Consider the following 24,824-nt stretch of genomic DNA (forward strand, 5'->3'; position numbering starts at 1 on the left):
GGTTTTTATCGTCCTCAGGGAATTGGAAATACAACACCGTTCTTTAGTGAAATTACCTAAGCAATGAGTTCATCAAGGTGGGTTGATTTTTTTGTCAAACGTTACAAAATTAAAGGAAAGAAGTAATAAAACGGGTGTAAACAAGTTGGGAAAACTGTTGGAATCAGAGGTCACCAGTTAACCTCTAAGTATTCTATGATCTCACATATAAACCATGCTCTATGTTCGATTTCATCACACTATGTCTTAACTTCTTCATAGTTTCCTCATGAAAAAGATCATCAACTCACTAACTAATCATCAATTCCTTGAATAATTAAGAAAGCAAGTAGCATTAAACTAAGGTGTTAATTGACTATTGAACTAACCCTATTCCCAGATCTTATGTTCAATAGATGAGATTATCTATTTCAAATTCAAGAACAAAGTTCCCACTTAAGCTATCAAATCCAAGATCAAGTTCTAGTTGATCAATCTAAAACTAGCATTAAGACCAAGATAACCCATTGAAATCATCACAAAGAACATGAATTAATACATGAAAATCAAGATGAATATATAGAAGTTAAAAGATTACATCCAATTCCAACACAAAGAGGTTTAGCTATCCATTTCCATGGAAGCTTTAAAGCTTACAAGATGAAAAGGAAAAGAACAAGATGACCCGTGTCGTCGTCGGCGTGTCCCCAGCTCGACGGAAGGTACAAGAGCCCTCTATCTTCCTTCCTTTCTTCCTTTCCTCAAGTTCCCCTCTTTTCCCGAGTGATTATCTCTGATTTTCTAAATGGATCTCTGCTCTCTCCGGTTGGAATGAAACAGATCTGATCATGATTTTATATTAAACTCTGCAACTTTTTGGCTTAAGCCCAACCACTTCTGCCTTAAGCCAAAAGGTTTCTTTAAGGCTAGGTAATTATCACACACAGCTTTTGTCGTTCTCATGACTTTTTGGGCTTAAGCCATCCATGATTTGGCTTAAGCCAACATTCCTCAAATTTTCCAACTGCACTGTCTCTTCTTTTTTTCTCTTTAGCTTAAGCCAGAACTTTCTTGGCTTAAGCTAAAATCTCCAATTTGGGTTATCAACTTCCTTTGCTTTGATCCTTTTAATCTTTCTACTACAATCACAAAAACAAGCGATTCAATGCATATCACAATCATATTTACTACAGTATCTATATAAAAACTAAATATCTACTATTCTAACATATTGAGGGGTCATTTGAGAGATATTTTTCGCATTTAGAATGGATAAGTGCTAAAACCAACATGGAAAATTGAGTAAATTTCGCACTTATCACCACCCCTAATGGCTCCCCACAGCGTGAAAGCATATCCACCCTTGTACCGTCGTTTGCTGCCCAACAGAACTCGCCGCCTAGCCAAACTGCTAGGAAGACTTTCGACACAAAGACTCGTTACCATGGTCCCACGAATCATCGGCTATGATACCACTTGTTGGGGGAGACATGGGAGCCCATGAACCGAGGAGCAAGACACTAAGAGATATCGACGCCACATCTTAACCCAAAACCTTAAGGCATTAGGTTTATGGGTCACATCTCTTATAAAGTCTTCTCCTCACTCATACTTAAACAATGTGAGACTCCAACTACGCACTTGAATTCTCAACAGAAACCATCGTTGGTAATTACTGACGGTTAAGTCCATATGTAATTATCGTTGACTAGAAACCACCCACAATTACTGACAACTTTAATTTGGCCACAAATGTCGGTAATCATTTATCGACGAGCCATCTACCAAAGGGTCGATGGTCGTCAGTTGTTCGTTAATAAAACCTCATTGTCGATGGTTTTTCATGCGTACGCCCTGACGGTTTTTTGCCATATTTAATATGTTGCTTTCTTGTTGTGTGTGTATTTTTTTTTACGGTTAATGCATTGTGATTAAACTCTTTTAAATAACCAAATTCGTCAACAATATGTTTATTTTAGAGTTTGAGCCTCAAAAAGTATAAATTGTCATAAACCAACTTTCATCTCACCTAACTAAATTGTCACTTCTCCATTCATCTAATCCACTTTCAAACACTATTTTGAAATAAAAGTATCTAAACATAAATTACATTACAACTAACCCCAGTTTAACTTAAACTCTGTTTGACAAACTTACAATCTCTCGAACTATGTTGTATAAACAAACAAAAACACAAAGACTTTGTATTAAAAAAAATGCCAAGACTATTTGTACCATCCCCTTTACTATCCACACCATCCCCTTTTTTTCAATCCCAAAAATACCCCCAACATAGAAAACATACAAAGTAGTGGAAAAAAAAATACTCTCAACCTCACCTTCTTCTTCCTTCTTCCTCTTCTACTCTCACCTTCCCCCATCCCTATTTCATCTTCTAAATCAACACATCACACACCTTAGAGGTAATTGAAGCTCCAAATCAGTGTAGAAGATAAGTGTGTGAGATCAAGAGAAGAATAGAAGCTCAAAATATGTGAGATTTAAGGATTTTTACGGTTTTTTCACGTAAATCTGTGCAGAATATGTGGGTTCTGGTTCGTTCCGCTATTTAAAATGCGGACGTTTTATTGCTACCGCTATCTTAGTAGCGGTAACTTCCGCTATCTTAATAGCGGTAGCTTCCGCTCTTTTAGTAGCGGTAACTTCCGCTATCTTAGTAGCGGTAACTTCCACAATCAAAATAGCTGTAACGTCCGCTATCAAGGTAGCGGTAACTTCCGCTATCTTAGTAGCGGTAGCTTCCGCAATTAAGATAGCAGAAGTTATTGTAATTTAAATTTCGGTTTTTGTTGCAGGTTCTGGTTTTGGTGTTTGACTTGGTGAAGTTTGTTGTCTATTAGGAGCATTATGGCAGCTTGAACTTCTGAGGTTGATAATGAACATGATAGCACAATCCTTCTTCGTTCCAATCAACATATGGTGTGGTGCTAGGTTTTTTTTTTATTTGGGAAAGTTGAGAGGAAGAGAGAAGGCCGTGAGAATGAGAGAGGGAGATGGTGTGGAGTTTTTTTTTAATTGAATCAGTTTAGGTTTTTTAAAATTGGGGGTATAATTGTATTTTTGCTCATAAGGGGATGGTGCGGATAGTAATTGGGGATGGTCCAAATAGTCTTGGCCTAAAAAAAAAAAGTATTTGTCGACAGACTTTAGTTAGGAAAAAGATGGAAAATTTGCAAATTGACAACCAACGTCTTTCACATCTCGTAGACAGTTCTACCCTCATGAGAGACCTTCTGCGAAAGCCCCAGGCAAGTAGCACCAAGACCAATCCAACACAGCACAACTCAACCTCTTCCTCATCTCTACCTTTGTTGTCCTCTTGCAACCACCCCTCTCCTTCTTGGAAAAAACCACTCAATTAATGCACTTCGTCTCCTCTTCCCCTTTCTATATATATATAATATAACCACATTCCCTTCTTCTTCTGCGCCACCCATTCTTATCCATTTCTCTCTTTCTTCTATAATGGCATCACAAAATCCACAACCCCATCATTTCCATGACTCCCTTCCATTCATGGCGAACAAGCTAGGCGGCGACGGCCTCATAGACGAGCTCTGCAACGGGTTCAACCTCTTGAAGGACTCTGAAAAAGGTGTCATCACTTTCGACAGCCTCAAGAGGAATTCTGCTCTGCTGGGCCTGCAAGGTTTCAGCGATGAGGATCTTCGCTTGATGCTCCGGCAAGGTGATTTTGACGGCGATGGCGCGCTTATCCAGTTGGAGTTCTGTGTTTTGATGTTTAGATTGAGCCCTGAACTCATGGAGGGGTCTCAGTTGTGGTTGGAGGAAGCCCTTCAGCAAGAACTTAGAGATGATGGTTGTTGAAATGTTGTTGTTGTGTTTCTTTGGTAACTTTTGGAAATTGTATCGTACATGTTTGACTTGTGAGAAGAGAGGGGCCGGGAAAAAATAGCATTTGACAATTCCTCCATGTATATTTCTCAGCTGAACTAAATTATTATGCCCATTGCTAGCGTTTTAATTAACATGCAAGAGATGTGGGTTTGTACTAGCTCCAAATGATTTGTTTATATATATCAATAAATATGCTCGGTTAGACTTTGTGGTCAGATTAATTGACGAAGTCTACTCCATCCGTTTCATAAAAATTGTTTCTTACTGTGATAATAGTTGATACTAGTATTTGTCTAAAATACTATTTTTTAATAACAAGAAATAATAAATATTCTCATGAATATAGAAGAATATAGTGAATAGAGAAAATTTGAGGTTGATCAATATAAAAGGTGATAGAGGAGAGAAATGAGAGTATAAATGAAAAAAATTGGAAAAAAATGTATTGCCTTTCTAAAAAACAAACATTTAAAAAAAATAGAGAGAGATTAAAACAACAATATTCTTTATGCAACAGATGGAGTACAACATGAATTAGCTCAAGCTTATCATGGGGTTCATTAATAAGGAGATCTTATAGAAAAAGAACAAAAACCATAGGATGAGAAAGCATGTGGAAATAGGAATATAGGATGCAAAATGTTCACATTGTGAACACTAGAGAGAAATTCAAAATCACTCTGGTATGTTCGAGCGAACATTATAAAGGCCTTTAGAGCTCACATATTGGTGAGTCTCGATAACCCTATTTTAGTCGTCCCTTCTTCATGTGGCTAACAACTGTCATGATCAGGAGGAGGTGTGCAAAGAGCTAAGAAGAAATATCATCAACCCTAATTTACTCAGTTTCAAAACAGTTAAAACATTCTGAATAAATCTAGTCCAAACTCTTCGGCCCCTCCGCCGTTGATAAAGTCTATTTAAGCGACCATTTATACAAATCGTCCCATTCCAATCTACAAGCTCATAAGACATTTTGCTTGAAGTATGAAATTCAAGTGGGTCTTAGAGCAATCGTCAATTTCTCATTTCTCAAGATTATCTAATCGTTATAAAAAAAAAAGATCATCTAGCCCATCCCCGTTCAAAAAAGAAGGTGAATGAGAATATTTAAAATCTCTATGAATAATGCGTATCCTAGTTTGATTAATTTCACAAGCTAGACAGTCTTTTCAAACATATTAGGAGTCTATATTTTTTAAATCTTATTGTGAATTTTAAGTTGACACTTTTAGGATAGAAGGAGCCAAGGAGGATCAGATCAGTTTCTTTTGCCGGTTTACATACACACGACATATGATGTGTGGACGTCAAGCTCCTGATAGCGCCGGACTCATCGGCTTATATTTGTTTGATTGTGAAGTTGAAACAAGGACAAGAGGAGAACGGATTGTGCATGTTACAGCTGGATATAGTCCTCTTTTATGTAACACCATAATAAGCTATTGGACAAGTAGGTAGGAACGCAAGCAAGCAAGGAAAGAGAGAGAGGGGCCTTTTTTAAAGTATATATAACCATTCTAAAGGCTCATACCCTAAATGTCACATAAATAGTTTTATATTATTATTTCTAATACATTCATTCCTGACGCAAGAATCTATTTGGGCTGAAGCGAGGACAATGCATAGATCCACCTACCATATGTTGAAATTCAACTTTGTATTATAAAAAATATTGATGGCAACGATGATCGAACTTAGACCACTTAATCATAGAGGATAAAATACTATGTAAAGAGAAACAATATAAAGAAAATAGGATGAAAAGAAAAGAGAAGAGGAAACGAAAGTGTGCTAGAGGTTACATTGTGAATGTTTGATTTAATTTAAAAATAAAATACTTACTCATATTTATAGTAATGGGTAGACTTATAAAGGGAATTACCTAAAGTAAATTTAAGATTTGATAAGATAATCTAAGATATGATAAAGATAATGTAAAATATCTTTTTCACAGTCTAACAAACTCCCTCAAGCGTAAACTGATTTAGCTTTAAGATTGTTACAAATATGCCATTTAGATTGAAAAAAACATAAAAACACTCATGAGAGTGTGGCAGCATTGCCTTTGTCATCGAGGAAAGGGGAAAAAGAAGAGAGACCATTGTGAGAAAGAGTGTTGTTGTGAGTGAGATAAGTAGGCGAGTTTATCCTTCGTCGAAACTCTTTAGGGTGAGACCTTCGTGTGTAATGCTTTTTCAGAGAAAAGATGCGGCCTCGCATCGCTGCTGGGAACGAAGAAGGAGATCATCTCGTCATCGCCAGAGTCTTGGGAGAAGGTTCTCGAACGACAGTTGGGCCTGTGTGTGCACTAGTGCTCATGGGAATAGGAACCCACACGCTTGCAGGGTCATTATCACGGTGAGAATGAGACCAAGGGAAGAAGAGGCTAAATAGGACGAAATAGAGAGAGGAAGATGAGGAGGCTATGCATGTGATTCACGCGAAAAGAGGATGAAGATTGTTAGCGACCCGACTTCAAGTTATGGCTGGCTAGACAGAAGTCGGACGCGCCATTACGCCTGGATGAGGCGACAACGCATATGATCCACACACAAAGGGAAGATAAAGCGCGGAGGCGCGTGGGCTCGCGATCGATAGTGATTGCTTCCAGTGAGTAAATCAGAAACATAACAGAGTTTAAATTTTGAGGAACTCAACGACAGATTAGTGATGCCACAAGTGCTTCAGGTATCATGTGAAATAACCAATTATCCCAAAAAATTACACTATTGAGTAAGGATCACATAAATGGTTTTATATTATTATTTCAAATAATATATTTGGATGACTTGAATCTGTAATTTTTTCGGTTCTATTGAATATAGTAGATATTATGCTTTCTCCTATTTTTGTATGACCAGTTATTCTCTATTTAATTAAAACCGGAAATAATAGTCTATATTATGAGGAGGGAATCATCTAAATGGTCCCTGATGTTGTAGGAGTCGGTCATTTTTCGTGAATTCCATAAGTAGCTCAAAAAGCCCTCAAAATTGCAATCGCCAGTCATGTTTGCCCTTTTGCACTTTTTTCGTTAGTCCTTAGGACGAAATGGACGTTAGGTGACACATAGGATCACACACGTGGCTGCCACGTGTGTAAAATAAAAAAGATCAATTTAAAAAAATCAAATCATCATCTTCTTCCTCAACCCCCCTCAACCAACACCAAAGCCACCCCAACCTACATGATTAATTTGGTATGTCTACACTCTTATATTTTTTACATATTATTTTCACATATTTTTTCTCTTATCTCTCTCCTTTATTTATTTTTTAGTACATTAGAAAGATAAATTGCGTCAATTAATTTGTAGACTTTCCCCCTCTATTTTTCTGGTGGCTTATAGGGTGCAAGTGCACTCTAGGTTTTGCACCATGCAATAGCACCCAAAAAAATAAAAAAATAAGAAAGTTTACAAAAATAACCTTTTGGTCTTCTTCCTTCTCTCCCTTCTCTCTGCCTCATCCGTGTCGGAGATATGAGAATAAAAACTCCACCGATGGAAACTCCGCCAACCGCTTCGTCGCGGTGGAGGCCGTGGTGGCTATGGGCGGCGTGGGTTTTCTGTTCGTTAGATCCCACTCCCACTACTCACTCCATCTTTTCCCCCTATCTTATGGTTATTCCAGATCTCAATTTCCTTCTCTTTATTCATGTGTTCTCTGTTTCAATTTGCTCCATTTTCTTTTCAAAGCTCCAATTTTGATCTGAATTTTGAGGTCCCTTGACAGTAATTTAAAACTAGCCTTGTGGGGTGGAATAAGTAAATGGAATCTGTCATAGTGAATTGTTGTGCGTTTTGTTATGCACCCTTGAATATCTTTGAAGAAGAGGACCTCCCTCAGTTGCAGGGGTGGCTTCTAGAGAAAATAGTACCGATGCATTTTGGTAAAAATAAAAGGGAGACAGAGGCGGCGGTTGCCACGGTGGAAGGATGGTCGGAGAGCGGCTTGATGGCGGAGAAGCCTCAGCAATAATGGTGAAGGAGGAGGAAAAGAGATTGAAGGAGACAAGGGTATTAATGTAAAAATCAAAACTATTATGATTAATTATAATTTTCAAATTAATAGCATCTTAATAGAATATTCTATTTGTGTGGATATAAAGCTATCTTGCATGGTGCAAGATCTAAGAGGTATTGCATCTTAGACAACACCTATTTTTCTCATCACACATTATATTACTTGTCCCATTTCATTTATCTCGATCTATATCTCAGTAAAGAGCCAGGTGTGTGTAGGCATTTGCCATTGCAATATGTAATGGATAGATCACTATCAGATGTACCCAAAAAGATTACTATCAGTGAACGGCTTAAAAAGTTGAAATCTTTCTATCTCCATGAGAAATATCGTCACCTGTGACGCCAATGCAATAATACCCCCCAGTCAAACCTTGAAGATAAAGCAAAACACTCCTTCACTTCTTCGCTACTTCCCAACGGGTCCGGATCCTCTCCAGTGAAATTCTCTCAATTTTTCTCCAGTGGACATTTGTGGCGGTTTTTAACCGCCACAAAAGTTTTCCATCTGCCACAAAATGCTGCTGAAAAAATTGACAGACTTTGTGGCAGCTGGAAACATTTTGTGGCGGTCCAAAACCGCCACAAATGTCCACTGAGAGGATTTCACTGGAGAGGATCCCAGCCCACTTCCCAACCAACTTTCAGTAACTCAAATTATTCTCTTTTCTCTCTCAACTTCCAACTTTGCTTTGCTTTATAACTAGAAGAACTCTTCTTAGTTCTTGCCCATCAACCATGTCTTAATTAATTCTTCAATTCCAAAGAAGCTTCCAACTTCCAACTCCAACACACTCAAATTCATTCAATTCAGCCATGCCTGAATCATCACCACAAACCCACCTCCTAGCCTATCCCTTCCCATCATCCGGCCACATCATCCCCCTCATCGACCTCACCAACACTCTCATCTCTCGCGGCATAAACGTCACCGTTTTGCTCACCCCATCCAACCAAACCTTACTCCCAACCAACCACTCCCCTCTCCTCCAAACCCTCATCCTCCCCGAACCTCACTTCCCTAACCCGAACCAAAAACGCCTCTACACCATCACCACCTTCATGCGCCAACACCACTACCCCATCATCCTTAACTGGGCCCACACCGCTTCACCACCGCCAACCGCCATCATCTCTGACTTCTTCCTCGCCTGGACACACCACCTCGCGGCTGACCTCCATATCCTCCGCCTCATCTTCTCCCCCTCCGGCGCCTACTCGCTCTGCATCTCGCTCTCTCTCTGGCGCGACCTGCCTCAAAACGACAACGCGGAAGACCAAAACCACGTCGTTTCGTTCTCCAATCTCCCGAATTCTCCAGTTCAACCATGGTGGCAGATCTCTACCTTGTTCAGAGACAAGAGAGGTGAACCGGAATGGGAAACTCACAGGGAGAACATGAACCTGAACCTTGAAGCTTGGGGTGTCGTTTTCAACTCGTTTGTCGAGTTGGAACAAGGTTACATTGATCACGTGAAGAAAGAATTAGGCCACGAAAGGGTTTGGGTTGTGGGCCCTCTTTTACTAGCTTCTGATACGACTGAATCGGAAGCCCAAGTATGCGGCGGGTCCAGCACTGTCCCGTGCGGCGATCTCACGGGATGGCTGGACTCGCGCGTGGACGGTTCGGTTGTGTACGTCTACTTTGGGAGCAGGACTTTCCTCACGACGTCGCAAATGGAGGTGTTAACACGCGCGTTGGAGCTGAGTGGGGTCCACTTTGTGTTATCGGTGAGGGAGCAGGGTACGGTGCCGTGTGGGTTTGCGGATCGGGTGCGGGAATGGGAACGGGGACTGGTGATTGAGGGATGGGCCCCGCAGGTGTTGGTGCTGAGTCATCGGGTGGTAGGAGCGTTCTTGACTCACTGCGGATGGAACTCGGTCCTTGAGGGGCTAGCTAGTGGGGTGGTGATGCTGACGTGGCCGATGGGTGCGGACCAGTTCACGAATGCAAAGCTGCTGGTGGATGAGATGGGTGTGGCGGTTCGGGCGGCAGAGGGGACGGTGGAAGTTCCGGATGCAAAGGAGTTTGCAAAGAGGATTGCAGGGGCGTTGGGGAGGACGGAGGTGAGGGTGCGAACTAAAGAGTTGAGAGAGGTTGTCGTGGGTGCGATTAAGAAAGGTGGGAGTTCTTATAACCAGTTGGATGGGTTTGTGAAGGAGCTCAATGAACTTAAGAATGAATGAGCAATTCACCATTTTAAAGATATAGATAAAAAATAAAATTGGAAAAGAGGTGGAGGTGTGTATAATTCAAAACTTCATTTTAAATTGTGTTTTATTATTAATAATAATTTAAATTGTCAAGGAGAAATATATCTATTATTTACACGAGTGACATTTGAAACCTCCTTGGCCCAATCAAGTAAAAGTGTTGAGAAATTAAGTAGTCCTATAAAAATCGGAGATTATGACTGTTCACTTATTTCATGTTCAATTGGTAAGAAAAAGTTAATGGATGGAATGTTATTGGTGTAAATATGTAGAATATGAGATTAAATTGAATATGTTCCAAGTTTAACATATTTATACTTTAAGTATTTGACCTATATGCTTCACTTACACATCATTTTGTGCCTCAATATACTTAATTTTTTACGGGAGAGTAATGGAAGAATCTATTTTTCACAATAGTAAAATAACTCGTTTCAAACATGAGAGACCCAAATGCACAAACACAACATATGAATGACCAAAAGTGTAATTAAGTCTCTGGTTAAAAACGATAAAATTAAAAATGAGATGACAACTCCAGTCCGGTGAGAATTATTGAATATGCTTTTAACCGACGGTGAAAGGGGGAGCAAGTCGGCTCAAGTTCCTTCACGAGCAAGGGAAACACTAAGCTGGGTTGCGGATGAGACTGAAGTGGCTTGATGGTGGAGCAGCATCGGAGGTATTTGTAGGGACTCTGATGCCTAAGTCAACAAGGGAAGAATGATGGTAACGCGAATGTAAAATGAGAATATTAGAACTTCCCTTTGATGTTGGATGGAGGTTGGTATTTATAGTGGTTGTGGGGTGGCACTAGTTGCTTGCTTGTAGAGAGTTGGATCCTATGCCCTGAGGTGGTGATCCTACGGTGGAGGGTAAGGTGGCAGGCCTGGCGTGCTCAGCGCGATGCAAGTCAATCGTCGCACTGTGGGCTTACTTTGTCGAGGGTGGTTACGAGAGGTCGCTTTTGTAACGTCAAAAGGCAATTAACAATCTGAACCCAGAAGGTCCCGTGTTGCGATATGACCGACCGACCGACTTGGTTGTGCTTGTGTCTAGGTGTGGACTACCGGGTGAGTGAGGGTGCATCTCGGCCGAGTGAAACTCCGGTGTCGGTGGTCCCTTGGCTCGGGATTCGAGCTTATCGAGATCAAGCTTGTGATGGGAACCGGTCCATTACGGTCGTCCCTCGGCTTGCCGAGGCCGAGCTATGCGATGAAAAGTCTGCAACAGTCTTTAGCCTTCTTAATCCTCGAAAGTGAAGAGATCTTGTAAGGGAGATACCTGTGTGCAACATGTTTTGTATGACTTTAAAACCATTTGTGCCAATCCTAATTGGCAATCTAATTTTAAAAATAGAAAATGAATCCCTTCACATCTACTCTACTTGAATAGAGAGTGTGAAAGAATATTGTTCATAAGAGAAGTAGTCATCCTGTCCGTTCATTCCTTTCTTGCGTGACCCCACTCTCAGTCATTTAATTATGGCCGTTGATCTTTCCTTTATAGTGTTGGGCGGATTTTATTAGACAAGTCTGACTCGAATACCCTAAGCCCAGTAGTTCCTACGATCCTAATTCTCTCCGGTGGAGGGTATTTGTTTCGTGGAAGATGAAAATGGTGAACGGGAATAGTGGCTGGTGCGTCTTCTGTTCGGGTAATGACGTTTTCTTCTCACTGTTGTATGGGTTAGGTTGATAGTACTTGAAGTGTGTAAGTGTAGTGGGTAGAATTTTGCAGGAAGCGTGTTGAATTTGAATGGGGTAGTCGAGTTAGCCATATTGTGGATGATGAGAAGCGTGTTGTATTTGATGATGAGTGATGCAGAATTTCATCATAATGACATGTCTTTGTGTAGTCGATTTCGTCGTGTTAGGTGTCAGGGGAATGGATTAGGGTTAGTTTGTTGGACGAGATTGTGGAAGTACTGAATATCTGCGTGATATTGAGAGCAAGAGCAGAAAGAGTTATTGTTTGAGGATATTTTATGATGATCAGTGATGCAGAGTGACGAAATTTTGGTCAATCGATCCTGGGTTAGGTGAAAGTGAGTTGGATTAGGGTTAGGTTTTCAAGGAGATTGGGGAAGTGGTGACTATCTGTTGGCAGGAAGGATATCAAATTGAGAGAGAGTTCCTATTTGTGCTCCTGCTGAAGTTTCCTTAGATGTCAGGTCATATCAAGAGGGTTGGTATCCATTTTCATCCAGGCTGTATGTATGTTTTGTTCATATATTTAAATTTAAATATCAATTGTGACTGGTTTTCCTCTACAATTGTCTATAAATACAACCATTGTTTGTTGTCTATTTGCCTTTGCTTATCCATTCCTCTGTTTGCTTCTTGTCCTTTTGTCTGAGAATTAATTTCCAGCTCAATCTTAGTGATGGCTTACACCGCCGGTGCTAACAATCCTCTGCAAAGTTTAATCCCTCGAAGAGAAACCTAGAAAGTCAAGCCATCTCAAGTGTTGATCTTCAAGGTAATGACCTTGTGCTTTTTGAATGTTTGAAGCAAGCTGAAATCCTATTCCTGTAGAAGAAATTGATTACCATGCAACCAACATGTTATAGGTGTACCTGCTGCTACTTCAATCTTTAAATTATTTATTAATGTTTGGTTCAAAATTATGGGTGATCATGAAAGTGTGTTTTTCAATCAGTTTTAATTAAATTTGTTGTTAAATTTATTCTTTTATCCATATATTTTGCAGTCAGTTTCTTCTGAAAACCATGATCAAATTTGGTGTTAGATTCCTTCTCTTGAAGGTAAGAACTTAGAGTAGTAACCAGCTCAAATTCATTGAAGTATAAAATCTTAGGCCTATCTTCTTGCTTTGTCTTTGCAAGCTGCATATAAGGTTCTATTTCTGATGCCTAGAAATACTATACCCAAATTGGAGCTTTCATCTCCACCCAAATCAAATATCCTTCATTCCAATCACCATACCACATGATGGCCTACTTGTTGTCTCTGAAACAACTGTAGACTTTTCTTCCTCAGTGCATTCCCTTCTTTTGGGATCGATTTCGCCTCATGCAGGGAACTGTATCTCGGTATTGTACCTTTTTTTTCCTTTTCAAAAATAGTTGTGGAAGTTCCTTTCAGACATATTAGTGGATTAGCATGGATATGTGATATAGAAAATAAATAGTGGAAGTATGCTGAAAAAGAATGGTTGTATCAAAACTGAAGGATTATAAGATCATGGTTATTGTGTCAATATTTTTTGTCCCTTTTTGCAGATATGGTATGATTGATACAAGAGATTGTGATGGTTATGTTAGTAGATTATCAATTGTTTTCATTGTATACGTTGTCATCTAATGTAGTGGACTGCGTTTGGTTTCTTTGTGCTGCTATCCATGATTAATTAATATGGTTTCCCATATTCACAATGTGATTTGTTTAGTATTAAACAATTGGCATGCCTTGCAGCTTAAACATGACAACTCGTGCATTTTTTAAGGTTGATATTTAAATGAATCACTTTTCTTTTTCCCTTTCACAGAAGAAAGGACACAACCACAAGTCACTAAAAGTTGTGAAGGTTCAGTGGAAAAAACCTTTCCTTTGTACTGTAGGCCAGTTACAGGGGGCATGAACAAAAACTCTGTCTCCAGTATCTTAAGGCCTATGTATCACTCTTTCCAGCATCAAGTAATTGTATTTCAACTGCAGCATCATCAGTATCTTTAGTGATAGGGAGTGCATCTCATGTATGCTAGACTGGATGGTATGTTATGTGCGTTTCCAGATGTGGTAATAGTAACCAAAATAAAATTAACCAGTGTTCCCAAGTTACACTATGGTGGTCACTGAAATTCTTATTGTTTAAGATTAAAAGAAAGTGATTTTACAATTGTGTGAAGAAAAAAAAGATTTTTTAAGTTTTAAGAGCTTTTATGTGAAGTAGAAAATAGGAGGTTGTTAGATGTTCACAATGACATTGAACTTATAGTCTCATTTGTACGCTCTCTTAAGTTATATTTGGTGACTCTGAAATTTTCCAATCATAGTCAAACTTGGAATTTTAGTTTGTTGTTATTCTTATTTGGCCAACATATGTGTTTTAATAGATGCTAAATTGGTAATCCCTGCAGTTATTTGTCTAAAGGTGTCTGATTTATATATACAAGTGTAAGAGTGCATACAATGTTGTGGATTTGTGGTCATGTATCATATAGCATTTTGTCATGTATCATATATTAATCTAAGTCCATGCAATGTTATGTCATATATCACATGACTTCGTTCATTAATGATGTTGGTATCTATAGTATCTTCATCTTTGTCTCATAATGTGCAGGATGTTTGCAAGTTGGTTGAGTATTGTTTTGTTTAGTGTAGCCTTGTGGTTTCAGTAGGTTGGGGAAATCTTTATCTTCATAGCAAACTTTGATCAAAGATCGAAGTAAAAGTAATTATCTTGTATATCCGTACACCGGCAACGGGCGAGGCATAGATCATGTCAAGCTAAACAGAAGAGTTGATGACTCCATGTCTTGGTCTTAAAGGAGAGACGCTCACTGATCCTTTACATGGACCTGCTTCATTTCATCATTTGGAAAATCATTTTACTCTCTAGGCTATGTGCCCCTTTCCCATCATTTTTTTTTCACTCCTTAGGTGTTCAGTGTCCTTCTCTTTTTTCTCTAAGTTTTCTTTTCCTTGTACAACTTTCTTTTGGGCAATCCTTATACCTAGACATTTGAATTTCAAATTGTTTTTCCTCTTCTATGTAACCTCATCTCTCATTTCTTTGTCACATGGCAAACTGAAACCATGCGATTAGAAGATTATTATTAAGAAATATTGAAAATTTTCTTTGGCTGGATGATTTATGTGAATGAAGTGAAACAATCTCACACTTTGCATATTGATTTAGAATTATAGAACTCTTAAATTACCTATTTTGTATCATACTACTAGAGACAAGTGTCCGTGGACAAAAATCAGAACTCAACGCTAAAGTAATTTGTAATTGGAGTGATCAATTTAGGACACGCTTAAGAGACAGATAAAAGTTATTTTTAATTCACATTTGCTCATCTACTACTTATTTTTAATTTCTATATGTATGTTTACATACTTTTGGTTATGGTATTTTCTACATGTCATTGTATTTTAGAATTGATATTATTTAGCTTTGAAATTTAATATGAAGTGAAAGTTAGTTTTTTCTTGGCTTAATTGCACTTTTCGTCCCTGATGTTAGACTCTTGTGCAATTTTGACCCCCTTTATTTAAAACGAGCAATTTTAGTGCACGAAAGAACAAAATGTGACAATTGAGTCCTTCTATTAACCTCCGTCCAATTTTAAACGGAATTATCCTACGTGGCGCTCATCTTATGACATGGATCCTCATTAATTGATGTGAACTCCACTTGGCTGACATATAATTTTTATAAACAGAATATAATTAAAACTTACTAATTAAAACCCATTTTCAGGAAGAAAAGAAAAACTAATTAAAACCTTAATTACAAAATTGAAAATCCCTAAATTATATTGCTGCCTCCATCACCTTCATGACTCCATCATCACGTTCTTCCACCACCACCTTCATGACTCCATCATCAGACCACCATTTCACCTCCATGACTCCATATGTGCCTTCCATCATATTCCCCCTACCTTTCCACAAAATCCTTTCCCTCTTCCCCCTCCTCCACGACTCCCCCTTCTAACGGTGGTTCCCAGCGGATCTGGGTCGAGCGTTGCAGATCTGTTCGTCTTCAACGCCTTCTTCTTTATCTCTGGTTTAGATCTGGATGCTTTTGCATGGGATCGAGAGGGGAAGGGTATGGAGGTTGTCTTCTTCTTCAATTCTCCCTCCCTCTCACCTGTTCATCTTCTTCATCTTGAGTTTGGATTGAGTTTTGGGGGTTTTGTTTCTGCAGTTGTTGTCGGTGGAACACCGGTGTTTCCGGGCCTGGATCGTGGAGGCTGGTGTTTCTGGGCTTGGATCGATGGAGGTTGTGTCGGCTCCGTGGCAAAGGGCAGCGAAGGAGGTTGTGGTGAGGGTTTGAGTGATCTGAAGCGGTTCCACCACCCTTGCGAGGTTCCGGCACCTAGAACATTTGGGTGACGGTGGAGATGATTGAAACTCTCACTTCTATCTTTCTCTCCAACAACCTGCTCGAGTTCAATTTCGACATCCAGAATTTGTGTTGATGGTTGAGGGAGGCGATGGTGAAGAGGGAGGAGAGGAATCAGAGGATAAAGGAGGAGAGGAGTAGAGATTGGGGGGGTTTTGCGGTTGGAAAGAAACTAGGATTTTTGTGTTTGTTTTGAATCTCAGCCTGCATCTTTAACTGTTGATTTCGTTCTGATTTTTCTGAAAATAAACTGGACAATGAATTTTGTTGTTGATCTGAGTTTCTTTTCTATTTTCTCTTCTTATTAGTGGCCTTGATGTTGGTATCAATTTGTTGGTGAAAGTGGCTAGCCTTGATGATGCTAAGGAGGAGGAGTTGGAGGAGGAGGGGCGGTGGTGAGAGTGGCTGGGCTAAGGAGATGGGGTGAGATAGAGTATAGAGAGAGTTAAGGAAGGAGAAGATGATGACTTGTAAGTATTATTAAAAATAAAAGAAAAATAAATATTAAAATGGTAATAAAATATTAATATACTTGACACATCATCAATTTCTGTTAACAGTTTGATGGAAGCTAACAGAAAGACTTAATTGTCACGTTTTGATCTTTGGTGTACCAAAATTGCTCATTTTAAACAAAGGGGATCAAAATTGCACAAGAGTCTAACATGAGGGATGAAAAGTGCAATTAAGCCTTTTTTCTTCGATTGTTAGCCGAAGTGGTAGGACTAATTTGACGTAGGGGATCGAAAGGGTTAAGTGTGAATGGTACAGGGTTCGAAGCTTGTGCATGAAAAACTGTTACAAATAGATCTATTAAGAGTATATTTTTTATTCACTTTGAAGATTGTAATATATGTCATAGTATTTTAGAGTTTATATTATTTAGGCTAAAAAGCATTTTTGGCCCCTGATGTTTCAAGATTGTGCAAATTATGCCCCTTCATCTTTCCAATACATGGTTCGAAGCTTGTGGATGAATTATGTATTAACATTATTTGATAACTAGGATATTTCTAAAAAAAATTAAGATAGTTGTTTTGCTTGAATGTTGTGATGGTCCACTTATTTCATGTGGATTGAGTGAGGCATGGTTTTTTTTTCATTTGTCCTAATTGTGTAGAGTTGTTTTTTTGAAACGTATGTTATTTTTCTTTTTTCTGGGTAAGTATGTTAAATTTTTTTGGTTAACTAGAAATTAGTTGTGCGGGCCAATTAATTTTCTGAAACTCTGAGCGGCTCAATATTTTTTGTTGAATGAGGAAATTTAATTTTTTGTTAAATGTTAGGGCAGGTCTGTGATCTTTGTTTTTCTTTTCCCAGAGACGTGAATTTGTCATAATAAAATTAATTTTCTTATTTTCTCCCTTTTAGTTTGGATTCACTTTCTCTCCTTCCCTTTTCAGTCTTCCATTGTTTGTAATCTGAGCTTCGTTTCGTTTCCTGTTCAATAATGGACAAACTTGTGTTCGTCCCACTTTGTGCAGCAGTTAGGCTTCGCATAAGCGTCATTGTTGTTACTAATTGCCGAACATAGAGAAGAGACATTCAGCTCTATCTCTTTGTATATCTTCTATCATGTGACAAGTAGGTATTTGACAGATTTTATTTTCTAATCTCTTCTTCTTTGTGCATCCAGGTAAGATATTTACTTATTTGACTTATCAATACATATAATGTACTAATTAGTACTCCCTCTGTCCTTAATTATAAGCTAAAGTTGTAAAAATCAAGCTTATTAAGAAAGTCTTAATTGATGCATTGATTTTTGAAAAAATGGTACAATCTTTCTTATTTACCCCTACTTAAGTGGGTAGTATTATGAGAAAAGAGAATAAAAGTGAGTTTCAATTTCACAATTTTGGAATTGGAAACCAATAAATGTAAGGACAAATATGGAAAAAAAAATTACCTTTTGCATAGTTTGGAGTGTATCAAGTGAGAGCAATGTTTATAGTGAGAGATGAGAGCATTAAATCGTGACCCTTTGATTAAATGCTAATTAATGATCATGTGACTTTTTAAAAAAGCATTGTGATTTTATGTTTTAATCTTGCCATTGATGTAAAATTATACGGTCACGATTTAATGCTCTCGTCTCTCCCAATAAACATTGCTCTCACTTGATACACTTCATTGCATAGTTAGCTTATATTTAGTGAAACCACATAGATCTCAATGTTAGCTTATAATTAGGGACGGATGAAGTAGTACAAAAGTAATAGTAATCATGATTTTCATGTACCACCCCCAACTGATCTAAGAGATAATCATACTTGGAAGTAGATTAAAATAATTTTTTCACTTGATCATCATTTGTTTACATGACTAGCGTGGGGCGATTTTCTTGTGTAAGTAGGTCAATTGCTTGAGTCAGTTTGTACAATAAGGAAATTAGTACTCTCTGTGTTTTTTTTATGTGTATTTGACACTGAAATTTCTTTCTGAATATATGTATATTGTTGACCATACTCTGTTGTGAAGAAATTTTCATCATTTTAATTCTGAGGCTTCGTATATTTATAACAGAAACTTTAACATTGTAATTGTGTTCAAGTTATTTTGACAAAGATAAATGAAAATACAACTTTTGATATACGTATTAATGTTCATAATTAGTCGTTGATATCTATGTTTCGGTTAAGTCATATTTTGAGTTGTGATTAGTAAATGTTACAATAATTGGTATGTGATTTAAATAGATGCAGTTAAATAAATTGATTGAATAAATATAATAAATTGAAGAACTACTCGTCCGTGCATCGCACATCGCACGGAGACGGGATAAAATCCTTAATAAAAGCAGAGAGTGTATTCAACACTTACGCGGCCTGGGTCGTATGTGAAATAATTTGGAAAATACTATGTTATCTGTTCTTGCACCATACATATATCCAAAGTATTAGGTGGCATCAATCGCTTCAACACATGATTTATTACTAATTTCCTCAAGCAATCACGGCTGGTTTTCTAGTTCTAACATTGTAGCTTAACATCAGCATAACAATAGAAACATTATTTTCAACATTGACTAAACAAAACAAAGAAAATTTGGAGTGAGCTCTACGTTTCAACAACTTGAAGACAAATAAAAATTGCACAGTCATGTGGCTCTTTTGTACACTGAAAACCTGTCTATGCTTTTATCATCAAGTAATTCAATACCAACTATAATCAAAGCAATTTTGAACTTCATAAACTATATCAATGGCCATTTTTCCTGCTATGCTTGTTATTTCCATGCTTCTATTGTTCCTCTCTCCATTTTCCTCTGCAAAAGATACCATTACAAACCTTGAGTCACTTCCTGATGATGGCACCACCTTGGTTTCTAAAGATGGAACCTTTGAGTTGGGTTTCTTCAACCCCGGTAGCTCCTCGAATCGCTATGTAGGAATCTGGTACAAAAACATCCCAGTTAGAACAGCTGTTTGGGTTGCCAACCGTGACAATCCAATCAAAGACAACTCAAGCAAGCTGATGATAAACCAAGAGGGAACCCTTGAGCTTCTCAACAATAATCACTCAATTCTCTGGTCAACAAATGCAACCACAAAGGCGGCGAGTCCCGTTGCGCAGCTCTTAGACACTGGAAACTTAGTAATTAGAGAAGAGAACAACAACAACAATGAAGAATTTTTTTTTGTGGCAGAGCTTTGATCATCCTTGTGATACAGTGTTACCAGGAATGAAGATTGGATGGGACAGAAAAACTGGTCTTAGCAAGCGTCTCGTCGCCTGGAAAAACTGGGATGATCCATCTTCAGGAGACTTGAGTTCAGATATGGTGATCACAACCAATCCTGAAAGCTTAATTTGGAAAGGCTCAGTTAAGTACTACAGAACAGGACCATGGACTGGTCCTCGTTCAAGTAGTGTTGTTGGATTGATGGCTAATCCACTCTATGATTACAAATTTGTCAACAATGAAGAAGGGGTGTATTACATGTTCACTCTCAAGAATAGTTCTGTGATTTCCATACTTGTTTTGAATCAAACCCGTTCTCTTCGCCAACGCCTCATATGGATTCCTCAGTCCAAAACTTGGACTGTTTACCAATCCTTGCCACAAGATGATTGCGATTCTTATGACGTTTGTGGCGCGAATGGAAATTGCATCATTGATAGATCCCCAAGGTGTCAGTGTTTAGATGGATTCGAGCCGAAATTGCCGCAGCAATGGAATGCAATGGATTGGACAGAAGGGTGTGTGAGGAGTGAGAAGTGGAGGTGTGGGGTGAAAAACAGAGATGGGTTTAGTCTATTTAGTAGCATGAAGTTGCCTGATACTACAAATTCTTGGAATAATGAGAATATGACATTGAAGGATTGCGCCGCCAAATGCTTGGAAAATTGTTCTTGCACTGCTTATGCAAACTTGGATCCAAGTGGAGGGGGTAGTGGTTGTTCTATCTGGTTTGGTGATCTTGTTGATTTGAGGGTTTCACCAAGTGGACAAGATCTGTATGTTCGCACAGACACCTCAGATACAGGTAAAGTTTATGGTCATCCATTATTCTCACAAGTTCTCTTATAATTTGAAGTTCATTACTTTACCAACACGGGTTGACACAACTAGATTTAGATTTAGGTTCCGGGTTCATCTCTCTCCTCCCTATAGGTTGAGGGTTCGAATCTCCTCGGGTTACTAAAATTTCAGTTGGTGGGTAAATCCTCCTTGAGAAGACCCCCCAGCACTCCTACCAGAAGTAGGCCTCTGTTGGCCTTCCTAGCATGTCACTGACGCCATGTCCAGTAATCTGAAGGTGTTTCTCTCCGTTCTACCATTTTTTATCAAAAGAAGGCCATTACTTTTATTTGGGAATCACAAGTGCTTACTTTCTTTGTTTAGGCCTATGTTATGAGAAAACTCATTAAAGAGTGTGAAGCAAAAGCTGTATGAATTCCATAGAGAATTGAGAGAAAATGATTCTCATTAGTTTGAATCTTGTGATACATCAATGATGCTTATTTATAGTCTCTAATAGCACCATTAGTTAGTTAGCTTGCATAACTAGCTAACTCTTACAGTACTAGCTCTAATAGACTCTAACAAATAGACAGTTAGTTCAATTAAAATTCACATCTAATCTAACTCAGCTAACTCAGTTAAAACTAATTCTCTATCTTACTGTAAATGCAGATGCAAAAGATGGGGGTAGGGAAAAGGTAGTCTTGACAGTAACAATCACAGTTTCAGTTGTTCTGGTGATGATGTTATTGGGATTCTCCTTCATTTGCATTACAAAGACCAAGAATAAAGGTAAGTTTCTTTGTCAAAAGGAATTTTTTACTCATTTATGATACATAAACACCCAAATAGTACAGTCATTCCACATACATTTTCTGACATTGATCACACTTAATAAATAAAATAGGAAGTAAATAGAACCATGTTGGTGAAAGAGATAGATGAAGGTGGTGATGAAGACTTGGAGCTTCCTTTCTTTGATGTCACTACGATACTCAATGCAACCAATAACTTCTCAATCAACAATAAACTTGGTGAAGGTGGTTTTGGACCTGTTTACAAGGTAAATTTGACATATGTCTACTAATAAAGTAAAGGGAAACTCATGGATCTCATTATCTTTCTTATTTTTCTTTAACTAAAACATTCAGGGTACATTACTAAACGGACAAGAGATTGCAATTAAAAGGCTTTCAAGAAGTTCTGGACAAGGATTGAAGGAATTTAAGAATGAAGTTATATTGTGTGCCAAACTTCAACACCGAAATCTTGTCAAAGTGATTGGTTGTTGCATTGAAGGAGAGGAAAAAATGCTGGTGTATGAATACATGTCTAACAAAAGCCTGGATTCATTTATTTTTGGTGAGTATTGCAGAGCTTCATATTTAGTATAGTATGAGATCCATATTTAGTATAGTATAAGTATGGATTGTTTTACTTATCATACTTGAAAGAAAGGACTAATCAAATTATTTGACAATCTTGACAGATTCGGTTCAAAGTAAATTGTTAGATTGGTGTATGCGCTTTAACATCTTGTATGGAATTGCTCGAGGGCTTCTTTATCTTCATGAAGATTCTAGATTAAGGATCATACATAGAGATCTTAAAGCAAGTAATATTTTATTAGACAATTATATGAATCCAAAAATTTCGGATTTTGGCATGGCTAGAATCTGTGGAGGTGATCAAATTGAAGGCACAACAAATAGAATAGTTGGGACATAGTAAGTATCTTATATATATATATACCTCTAGCTTAAGTTTTAATATGATTAGTTTAGCATTAAAATTAATTCTTCTGTGAATACTTTCAGCGGTTATATGGCACCTGAATATATGCAATTGATGGATTATTCTCTATAAAGTCGGATGTATTTAGCTTTGGCGTATTATTGCTAGAAATTGTAAGTGGAAGGAAGAATAAATAGAGCACTTACCTACCATGACCATGATCACAATCTTATTGAACATGTAAGTAAAAGAATCATTGGCTTTCCTATCATACATTAGTAGTGGATTAATTACAATTTTATTGAATTTTTGTAGGCATGGAGATTGTGGAAAGAGGGCAATGCACACGAATTGATAGATGATTGCATGAGTGACTCATGTATTAAATCTGAAGTTTTACGCTGCATTCAAATTGCTCTTTTATGTCTACAACATCATCCTGATGATAGGCCAAACATGACTTCAGTGGCCGTGATGTTGAGCAGTGAAAATAGTTTACCTGAACCAAAGGAACCTGGTTTCTTAATTAAGAAGGTGTCAATTGAAGGAGAACATTCTTCTGGAAAACAGACATCTTCTTCAATGAATGAAATAACTATATCTATAAATGCTAGATAGAGGAATTAACTTATCTTTTTTTTTTCTTTATATTATATGTGAAATTATGTAACTTTTACTTTGAATATAAAATATAGATTAGACATTAATTACCTTTTAATCTTATTTATAGTGAAATTTGTGTAATGTGTTATATTTTGAACAACTATCTCAACACATCTTTTTTCAATATCAAAAACAAGAAAGAAAAATAAGATACTCCCTCCGTTCCTTATTATAAGTCACATTTTTTGAAAAAAAATTGTTCTTAAATATAAGTCACTTTCTCATATCTAGGAAGCATTAAATATTTTTTTCCAAATTCACCCTCATATTTAATATGAAAGAGATGATGAACTTTTGAAATATTAACTTGGAGAGAGAAAATCATAGGAAAGTAAATAAGGGTAGTCTAGGAAAACTAATCATTTCCTTTACAAATTTATTATTACGAACTACTTTTCTTAATCTAAGAGAATTAGTTTTTTATGACTTATAAATAGGAACAGAGGGAGTAATATTCTTTACTTTTGGTTGACCACTCATCATTTGCTTATGTTGGTACTCAAAAATGTGCAACGGTTAGAAAATAGTCGAAACACCCTACTTGCCAGCATAGCACACGAGCCACGTGGAACTTTAGGCGATGGGATGTGAGCAGCCGATCAAGTAGGACATAAATCAGCTGAAGAGTTGAACTTGGACAATATCGAAGAAAGATACACATGCCTGAAGTCCATAACAGAGATATTTTGTAAAGGTTGGTCTATGCATGAAAAAAAAATCATCCAATGGTTCATCCCTTAAAAATATGGAAAGCGGTTAATGCTAGAAGAACCAACTGAAGAAAGAAGCTCGACTTAACCAAAGGTTCTAGACTGATAAGAGGAAGTTACTTCCAATACCTCCATGAAATATAATTATGCTGGGAAACATGGTAGAGGCGGGAGTTATTAACTATTGTAGGTTAGTCGAATTTGACTCTATAAATAGAGGAAGAGTCATTTGTACAACACACAACTCATCAATCAATCAAAACTACAAATTTCCCGCATTTATCCTTTCCTTTACATTTCAACTAGATATTATACCCGAGCGTTGCACGGGTTTACTTACAATATTTTTTAACATTAAGTAAAAATTATTATAGTTTAACAAAATAGAAATTAAAATATTTTTTAATTATAAATAAAAAATTATGTTAAGTATTTTTTAATTATTATAGAAATTTTTTATGGCAGCTTGAGGTTATGTATTTGCTGTTCTTATTGACATTTTGGTTGCTCGCTTGTGTTTTGAGTACTTTTTTTCTCTTCCCTAAAGTTTTTCCCAATGGGTTTTTCCTATGAATGTTTTAATGAGGCTCAGGCATAAGTTGTTTTAAGCACCAAAATGTTTAATGAATTGGCAAGGCTGCAGGGGACATTCTTGTATTGATTTAGCCCCTATTTTTCATGAGAGGGTTGTTCTCATGTACATCTATCTTTTAATAATAATATAATTTCTTTTGTTTTCAAAAAAAATTGTGTTAAGACATTTAAATAAATATTATTATAGTTTTTTTTGTATAAATAATTAATACTACTCAAATTTAATTATTAGCATAGAAATCATTTTAACAATTAAATTATTTATTTATTTAATAATATGAAAAATAATTAATTTAATTTGAAATATTTAGATTTCGTAAGAAATGTTAAGTAATAAATGTTTAATGTCATAAAATAAGTTTTAATATCATTTTATACCTGGAAAATCATTTACTCTGACATGTCAAGACCAAGAAGTGATAATTTTTTTTTTTTTGCAAAATCAAATTTATTA

The 24,824-nt window shown here is 37.3% G+C and overlaps 2 protein-coding genes, 1 long non-coding RNA gene and 1 pseudogene across 5 annotated transcripts; all 4 read left to right on the top strand.

The window, feature by feature from the left end:
• Window positions 1–3,299: 3,299 nt before the first annotated feature.
• LOC130721516 (calcium-binding protein KRP1-like) lies at window positions 3,300–4,079 on the top strand. The gene has a single exon (XM_057572319.1). It carries the CDS (start codon window positions 3,466–3,468, stop codon window positions 3,826–3,828), a length of 363 nt encoding a protein of 120 aa, XP_057428302.1. The 5' UTR covers window positions 3,300–3,465; the 3' UTR covers window positions 3,829–4,079.
• A 4,622-nt stretch (window positions 4,080–8,701) lies between these two features.
• On the top strand, window positions 8,702–10,092 carry LOC130719858 (flavonol 3-O-glucosyltransferase UGT89B1-like). The gene has a single exon (XM_057570459.1). It carries the CDS (start codon window positions 8,702–8,704, stop codon window positions 10,070–10,072), a length of 1,371 nt encoding a protein of 456 aa, XP_057426442.1. The 3' UTR covers window positions 10,073–10,092.
• Window positions 10,093–11,594: 1,502 nt separating this feature from the next.
• LOC130717774 (uncharacterized) lies at window positions 11,595–14,977 on the top strand. 3 transcript variants are annotated; one of them, XR_009012389.1, is made up of 3 exons: window positions 11,618–12,580; window positions 12,812–12,866; window positions 13,610–14,977. It is a non-coding gene; the product is annotated as an uncharacterized LOC130717774 (long non-coding RNA). The 3 variants fall into 3 exon arrangements; XR_009012387.1 differs by having other exon boundaries at window positions 11,595–12,580; window positions 12,812–14,936; XR_009012388.1 differs by lacking the exon at window positions 12,812–12,866 and having other exon boundaries at window positions 11,595–12,580; window positions 13,610–14,936.
• A 4,284-nt stretch (window positions 14,978–19,261) lies between these two features.
• On the top strand, window positions 19,262–23,102 carry LOC130721440 (G-type lectin S-receptor-like serine/threonine-protein kinase At4g27290; annotated as a pseudogene).
• The last annotated feature ends 1,722 nt before the right edge of the window (window positions 23,103–24,824 follow it).

Source organism: Lotus japonicus, chromosome 5, assembly GCF_012489685.1.
Source record: "Lotus japonicus ecotype B-129 chromosome 5, LjGifu_v1.2".
Taxonomy (NCBI): domain Eukaryota; kingdom Viridiplantae; phylum Streptophyta; class Magnoliopsida; order Fabales; family Fabaceae; genus Lotus; species Lotus japonicus.

Bases quoted from the DNA above. Each gene is read 5' to 3' on its own strand.
- LOC130721516 (XM_057572319.1), top strand. From the start codon at position 3,466: ATGGCATCACAAAATCCACAACCCCATCATTTCCATGACTCCCTTCCA.
- LOC130719858 (XM_057570459.1), top strand. From the start codon at position 8,702: ATGCCTGAATCATCACCACAAACCCACCTCCTAGCCTATCCCTTCCCA.